The 8,518-nt window shown below is 35.3% G+C and overlaps 2 protein-coding genes across 2 annotated transcripts; both read right to left on the reverse strand.

The window, feature by feature from the left end:
- Positions 1-221: 221 nt before the first annotated feature.
- Positions 222-3,231, reverse strand: LOC121794996 (acyl-protein thioesterase 1 homolog 1-like). The gene is made up of 9 exons (XM_042193419.1): positions 2,132-3,231; positions 1,927-2,029; positions 1,586-1,622; positions 1,427-1,496; positions 1,233-1,337; positions 985-1,135; positions 802-884; positions 619-712; positions 222-518 (listed from the first exon to the last, which is right to left on the reverse strand). Exons 1-9 carry the CDS (start codon positions 2,160-2,162, stop codon positions 446-448), a joined length of 747 nt encoding a protein of 248 aa, XP_042049353.1. The 5' UTR covers positions 2,163-3,231; the 3' UTR covers positions 222-445.
- A 1,068-nt stretch (positions 3,232-4,299) lies between these two features.
- LOC121794997 (putative cytochrome c oxidase subunit 5b-like) lies at positions 4,300-8,299 on the reverse strand. The gene is made up of 6 exons (XM_042193420.1): positions 8,007-8,299; positions 7,714-7,796; positions 7,567-7,617; positions 7,232-7,298; positions 7,072-7,151; positions 4,300-4,714 (listed from the first exon to the last, which is right to left on the reverse strand). Exons 1-6 carry the CDS (start codon positions 8,152-8,154, stop codon positions 4,643-4,645), a joined length of 501 nt encoding a protein of 166 aa, XP_042049354.1. The 5' UTR covers positions 8,155-8,299; the 3' UTR covers positions 4,300-4,642.
- Positions 8,300-8,518: the final 219 nt, after the last annotated feature.

Genomic DNA, 8,518 nt, shown 5'->3' on the forward strand with positions numbered 1-8,518 from the left:
TTGGTGTTTATATACTTGGGAGTTGAATGGAGAGTGGAGAAAAATTAAAGGAGTAAGAAAAAAACTGTAAATTTCCCATAATAATTATGTTGATAAACATTGTACATATTATCGTTGAATCTATTATGAATTTTAGTTGCTTTATTAATTTTATCCAAACGAAATTTATATCTAACTTTTAATAATTGTATTCAACTACTAATAAAGTAAGAACCGAATTTTTTTGAGAAAATCTCTAATATTATTGTGTACCCAAATACTCATATCAAAGTCAATAAAAGCATATAGTAGAAGATAAACCACTAATTACATTGCACATTTGCAAGCCACATCTCTTACTACAGATCTACAACACTACCCTTTTATTTTCCCAATTTTAATGAGTCGAGTCGAGTCGAGTCGAGTCGAATCGAGTAACCCTCACGAACCATTAACACCCTAAATCCTAAAACCTCATGGCCATATTTAGCCAGTTGCTAACATCTTCCATCTCTCTAGGCACAGTATAGTGTCCAATCCTACAACATCAAGACAAGAGCAAAATGACTCAAAAGCCCTTGAGATATATCATTACTTCTATTTTTATGAACAATATAGTAGTAATAAATTTAGAAGTACCCTTCATATGTCTTGTAAGATAGATTTCGAAAACCGGACATGCAAAGAGATTGGTAGGATATGTCGCCATGTTTGTGAGGAACAACTTCATCACCTATTTTTAAAAAAAAAAACTAATTAGTGGGTAAACTTTTTTCTTGATAACAAGAGATTGAATGAAAAAAATAAAGTAGTGTTTTGTACAGAGTCCGTGAGATAGGAAGATCGGGAGAGAGGCAGCGCGCCTAGCTGCCTCGCCCGATCTATCAATCTTGCTAGCCATGCTCCTGCAAGGGCAAAATGGTCAACATTTTAGTAACATACAAATTGTTTGGACAAGGTAGAAATTTTATTGAGTCATTTCTTTATTGATAATAGAAACCAAACCTAGCTCCGGGAAGCCAACCACTGAGGCCGAGAATGGCCCTCAAAGTGATAGGGTAAGCGCGGCCATTCTCATATTTGCCACGAGCAAAGCAAGTTGCAGAGTAGAGAGCTGTTGCAGCTCCCATGCTAAAGCCTCCAACACCAAGCTTTACTGCAAACAGACATAACAAGGCGAAGATCATCTCAAAACAGCCCGTTTTTGGATGTCAAAATCACATGAAGAAAACTAGATTAGTTGAGACTCTTACTGCCAGCAGGCTCAGTTGAGAGCAAGTTAGCTATGTGTGCTGCTGAGGCGTCTAATCCTTCCAAGTCATCGGAACTTTCTTCAGACAGCTCTCCCATATCGAACCCTGACACACCATAAACCATGCTAGGTTGTCAGTTTAAGCTGCATAATATGATATAAAATTGATTAATTTGATCTGTTTTTTGCCCTTACATGCTGTGCAAGGAAATCCACCTAGTAAAGTAACGGGGCGAGTTGGAGCAGTGGGGCATATCCATTTTATCTTCATCATAAAGTTCAAAATTTAAAAGTTAGGACAATGTTTGGTAAGAATCATAAAGCCTAGAAGAGAGAGAATGATTATGTGCTTACATTAGGAAGAGGGAGGCTTTCCAAGAGTTGTGACCAGCTGCAAGAAGATATGCATAATGCAAATGAGTAACAAGTGGCTTGAATTTTTTTTGTACAACCAAATAGTGTAGATTGGATGAAATGGTGCATGCATGAGGGTTTTGTCTATTGTGCTTTTGTTATGAAAAAACCCACCCAAAAACAACTTTTAGATAATGCATATTCCAATTTTCAGACAAGAAATATGAAAAAAAAATCATTTCCCTTTCTCTCATAGCATATGTCTATGAAGACATCACAAAGAAATGGCAATATGTTGTTCCCTTTATGTAACGTAAGGTGGTCTTAGTTTTAATCTTTACCTGGACCCGTTGTCACCGAGACCATGAAGCCAGACTATCGTGGCCTGGTGTTTTCCTCTTGGCTTAACCACATATGTACCTCCAAATTCAAATGTTCTTCTACCTGAATTTGCACAACAAATTTGAGCCAAAACAGTTCATTGTAATGATAACACAAAATGCAGACATTAAATGAAATATAAAATGGTGGAAAATTTGCACTCACCAGAGCCTGCTAATGAATTTGAGAAGCTCATTTTGGCTATGAAACTTAAGTTCTCAATAGTTGAAGAATTCCGTTGTGATATGTAATGAAGTTGAGGCACCACACCCCTATTTATACACTCAAAAAGTGGTGGAAAATGAAATTGAAATGTATGTGTGAACCAGCTCTGCACATTGCCTAAAATCTCAAAAAATAGAGGGAGTAGGGTAGGGGGGAGGTATCTAAGCCTATGAGTGTAAGGACAAGGACCAAATGAATGGAATCTTTAAGCAGCAAAGAGCAATGAGTTAATTAATCAAAACAACAAAAGCTAAAAAGATAAATAGCAGATCTTAATACTAACAAACAATATGCTACTTCCTCTGTTACAAATAGTAGTTCAAGTTCATCTTACTGTCACATATATACATGTGGCATGTTGTTTGTATAAGAGTTTGTAATAGAAAAATCTTAAGATTATTAGGTTTGGAGGGAGGGTTGTAGATGTATACATTTGAAAAGAATCTGTGCTTCTTGGCAGTGGCTTGATATAAAGCAGATCTACTACTACTATTACTTGCATACAACTTCAAGAATTTTACTCTAAACAACAAAGGAATAATTCATATATCTCTATGATCATTTTGTTTATATATTTTTGATGACTGATGGATGCCCATTTTCTTGAATGTCATGTTTAACTGTCCAAGCTATCAACAGATGCAAATAAAAATTGTAGGGATGTCTGCTGTTTTCCTAAATAAGATTGGTTTTTTAAATACAACATGCAAAAGAATATCGAATTTTGAGGTACATAATCTAAGTAAAGATTGTTGGTTAGGCTAGCTAGTAGATTTCAATGGCTGTAATGAAAACTGGGAAGTAATAGAAAAAAGCTTGAAAACTTTTCATTTCCAAACCAACTTTTCATCTCAGTGTTCCTTCCCTTGTTTGCCACTTTTCACTTGGCATATTTTGTCTAAATATTCATTATAGATTTTGTATTCTTCAAGGACAATAGGTTTACAAGTTTTGTATTTGGTTCTGTTGATAGAAAATCTCCAAATATAGGATTTCAGTGCATGACAACTTGTCTCCAAAATCAACAGGACACCTCTCTATTGTTGATAGTGTAGCATCTTCATGATACAATCATTGAATATATATATATATGCATGTATATTGAGTATTCTTGCTTATGAAGATATTGTTGGAAATTAAAGTAAAATATCAACTTTTAAATGGAAAAAAATGTGAGACACAATCTGGTTAGGTCATTGAGAAAGAATATTTGCAAGGGACAAAGCTAAATTATGTTAGGCCTAGGCATTAAGAATATATGTTAAAAACTAGTTTAATGAAATGATACTTCAATGTCTACATCTTTATATGAAAAGCTAGTTTATGTTTTCAATGATAACCTATTCTTGTTTTGTTTTCCTTAGAACTATTCACAAAATACAAGTATGCATAGAGCCATAGAGGTGTACAGAGATATTTTATACATATATATTTATTTTAGAAATATTTTCTATCCACAGAGAGGCATGCCATAGGCTTTTTGCAAGCAAATTTCTCACTCGTTTTAGGGGACTATATTTTAGTAGTGTCAACTCCACTATTACCCACTACCATCCAAAGCACAAAGTAGAATCCACATAATTTAGGACAAATATTTATTTTCAATTTAGAAAATATACTAGAGAGAGACTCATCACCCTTTCAATAACAAGATCAGCATTTGAACGATATTTACCGACTAATGAAAGGTGGGGAATATAAAAGAAAGTAGGTACAGAGTGAAAAGAGTTTAATAAGGATTAAGTGGGATATTAGCAAAATAAATTCTCCATTAAACCATCTATTCTTATTATACAACCAAAGAATAAATTAACCTCTTGTCCCTTTTGAATCGATTCCAGTTGTATGATCCCATTATGCAATTCAATATTACAATGATCAATTTCTTGTTGTCAAAGTAACCCAATCACAATCCCTAAGAAAACAAAATTCAACTTTCGAAACATTGTTTAGTTGCAATCGTATTTAATTAATTTACTTTGAGCATAAAAACATCACTTCAAATATAGGCCAAAATGCGCTATTGAATTTATAGTAGTACTACTTTCATAAAGCACATATATGATTAGGCAGCATAACCAGCTATGGAATTTTTAAAAATAAAACAATTTAGGAAAGGAAATAAAAACAAATTTGCCAAAATATTTTGGTAATCCATCTGAAAGTTTTGCGCAATAGCAGAACAACAAAATGTAACTACATTGAACTAAATGTAGTCAGCAATTATTGTATCCTCAATGGTTTGAAATCCATAATTTATATGGATCACCTTCCCATGTTTTATATCCCAAAAAAAGGTGAGGAGAAATAGGTTCAATTGTTGCCAAAGCAACAAGGCCATAGTGAAAGAAGTTCGTTTCAAAACCAATGAGCTTCAAAACCTGAAGAATATTACAAAACTCCTCATCCTGTCACCAGATCTTATTCTGGCAGCAAATATGCCGACTATCTTTAGTGGTGGTGATCGTGATCATCTTCGTCTCCATGTCCATCAGGAGGTCCACCCGGGCCCACCACTTCCAACTGTTGACAAGGAAATTTGTGAACATTTTGATGGAAACAAAGCATTTAGAACATGGATGTTCAGATGCTAAAGGTGATACAAATTAACATAACAAGACTTGACTTGTTAAAGTAAAGCCTATCTATTATTCAGGTGTTCATGATTATAGATAAGATGAGCTAAATCTGAACTGAACCTCTAAGCACACACAGCAAAGCAATAGGTTTATCATCTAGTCCATCCCACACCTTGGCAGCAAACAAAGAATCATGGGAAAGAAGAAGGTGCAAAAAGAAACTAAGTTAAACAAGTGGCTTTCACTAGAAATGAGAAAATTTCTTAATATGAATCAAGAAAATACATTTAAAAAATTCATCGTTATAATTTATTTGGTTTAATAAATTTTTTGATTGTAATGCATGATGCATTTCAACCATGAACAAAGAAAAAATACAATCCAAAAGATGTCCAAAGATGTGTAATGCTCAGGTAAGTTGATGTTGTCAACCATCCATCAAGAATCATCTAAAGACAAGACAATATGTAATTTATATACATAAATAAACTGGTACTGGCTGCCTATCCCTCGTTAGAGCATCCGCAACGCGTGCCGTTGCGGTGCCTTATTTCGTTCCGGAGGAACGGAACCGCGGCGGCACGCGTTGCAGCCGCCCGTGTCATCGCCATTCCGTGCCGGGTGCCGTTCCCGCTAGACGCGGCACGACACGTTCCGCCACGCGCCGAGGCGACGTGGCGGCCTCCCATTCGACGCGTGACGCCCACTCGCTGCCCCGCGAGTGGGCGTCGTCACGGTGACGCAATAATTCGATTTTTTTTAAAAAAAATCGAATTTAATAAAAAAAATATTTTTATTTATAAAAATTGTTTTTTATATTTAAAAATAATTTTTACAAATAAATGAATACTAGAAATTCGTATTAGCCCATATATATTTGATGGGCTTGCGAATTTATGAAACTCATTCTTGGTTGTCTCTCTTTTATAGAGACATCCTTGAATGTTTTTTGTTCCACTTTCGATGTGGGACAAACTCATCTTGGTTGTCTCTATTTTATAGAGACATCCTTGAATATTTTATGTTCCACTTTCGATGTGGGACAAACTCATTCTTGATTATCTCTATTTTATAGAGACATCCATGAATGTTTTATGTTCCACTTTCGATGTGGGAAAAACTCATTCTTGGTTGTCTCTCTTTTATAGAGACATCCTTGAATGTTTCATGTTCCACTTTCGATGTGGGACAAACTCATTCTTGGTTATCTCTATTTTATAGAGACATCCTTGAATGTTTTTTGTTTCACTTTCGATGTGGGACAAACTCATCTTGGTTGTCTCTATTTTATAGAGACATCCTTGAATATTTTATGTTCCACTTTCGATGTGGGACAAACTCATTCTTGATTATCTCTATTTTATAGAGACATCCTTGAATGTTTTATGTTCCACTTTCGATGTGGGAAAAAACTCTTTCTTGGTTGTCTCTCTTTTATAAAGACATCCTTGAATGTTTCATGTTCCACTTTCGATGTGGGACAAACTCATTCTTGGTTATCTCTATTTTATAGAGACAACCTTGAATGTTTTATGTTCCACTTTCGATGTGGGACAAACTCATTCTTGGTTGTCTCTATTTTATAGAGACATCCTTGAATGTTTTATGTTCCACTTTCGATGTGGGACAAACTTATTCTTGGTTGTCTCTATAAAATTGTATTTTAAATTATGTCAATTTTTATTTTTTTAGGATTTTAATTATGTCTTTTTCTATTTTTTTGAATTTTAAGTTGTAATGTTATTTTAATTTTATTAAAGTGTGTTTGTTTTAATTGAATTGAGTTGGAAATAAAAATAAAAAATGAAATTGAATGAATAGTAATTTAAGGAATGGTTAAGGAACGGTTAAGGAACGGAGGGTTGCAGGTTCCGTTCCTTAGTTAAGGAATGGAGTAAAAAAGTACAGTGGGGCCCGCAAATAGTAGTTTAAGGAACGGTTTAGGAACGGTATAGGAACAGCGTTGTGGATGGCCTTAGTCATTTCCACCCAATCATTTGCATCTTGTTCCAGTGTAAAGCAATTGAAGCAAAGGCATATTTGTGATTTCAAAACATTTTCCTCTAATGACTCTATCCAGACAAGTTCAAATTTGCATTTAGCAATTTCTATGCAAGAAGTATCAACGCGGTTATAGAAATGTGGATAGTCTTAGAATCGCAATATGGACGGTAGACCATATGTAGTTTTAACTGATCTGTCAAGCTTTCTTGAATCAGGTGTTATGACATTAAAAAAGACACCAAAACAATTTAGCATCTTTAACAATAAACATTATTTGGTGAAGTTATCCAGACTGACCGTAAAATACTGTGAGCATACTGGGCATTCATGCGGCTTGCCCTTCTCTAGCCAAAACCAAACAACATCATGCTCATCCTCTGTAGAGTTTTGGGCACAGAATAGATTATCACTATCCATAAACAGAGGTAAACAATGAAAACACATAACAAAGACTTACCGCCTTCACCACCAGGGCATCCCACAATTCTTTTGCTGTAATAAGACTTAATCACGGCAGGGGCTTCCTGCAGGACAGGAAAAGGTAGATATACCGACTCTACGTTAGGCGCATTTCACAGTAAGGCAGGAAACATAATAGACATTCTTTAAGAAGACAACTGAGTGAGTAATTGAGCATACACAAGCAATCAATTCTATACTAGAGAGGCAGAATCTCAAAAGATAATAGCTACAATATCATAATAGTTCTGAATTCTGATAGCTAAGGTAAAATAATTCCAACATAGAACATGAAACAAATTTGAAAGGAAATTCATACGAAACATTGCTGACCTTCGTTCCAAAGGGACCCGAGGGGTGGTTGATTTCGAGAATGTCCTTTCCCTAGTTAAAAAGGATTCAATACAAATTGTAAGAAAAATATTACTCCATATGTTATTGCTAAAAGCAAAAACATGTAGCCAGAGATAAAATACTAACTTGAAGCTCAGCTTCCAGCTCCTCTCGCTCATGACCAGTAGCGATGGGCACTACATCTTCCACTCTTAATGCAGAGGCATTCCCTAATCATTTATGAAAAATTAATCACCCGAAAATCGAATATCATAATAATCGCGGAATCACAATCATATGCACCAATCTAAATCGACAGAGCTATAAAATTTCATATGTACCAATCTAAATCTACAGAGCAATAGAATTTCATATGGACCAATCTAAATCTACAGAACTACTATAAAATTAAAAATTTAGGGTTAGGCGGAGGCACCAACCAGATGCAGAGAAATGTCGATAGGAGGCGGCGGATGGTCGGAGGACATTCCTTGGCGCGGCAGAAGGTGCCGCGGCGCATCGGACCGGCCTGGATGCGAATCGGGCTGGTTCGAGCGATCGTAGCTGAATCGCGAGCCTTCTCCACATGATTCTGGTAGGAATGTGGTACTGAAAGGTGGCCCTTGGATCAACAACAACAAGATCGAATCACTCTATTTGATTTCTCCAAGGGAGACGACAGTAGAATCGAATGGGATGGAGATGGCAACTTTGGCCGAGTAGGGTAGTTTGTTTAGCGACTGTAGAGAGAGAATACTATTTTATTTTTATTTTTATTTTTATTTTTATTTTTATTTTTATTTTCATTTTCATTTTCGGCTTTTTAATCGAAATGGAAAATAAAAAGGGGAAATTTATTTATGTTTTTTGCTACGTGTTTTTCAATTGGGCCGTCGGATTCTTTATTTAGCGAAGTCGTTAAATTATAATTATGTGTTAATTAAGGAAGTTC

The sequence above is a fragment of the Salvia splendens genome, chromosome 3 (assembly GCF_004379255.2).
Source record: "Salvia splendens isolate huo1 chromosome 3, SspV2, whole genome shotgun sequence".
Taxonomy (NCBI): Eukaryota; Viridiplantae; Streptophyta; class Magnoliopsida; order Lamiales; family Lamiaceae; genus Salvia; species Salvia splendens.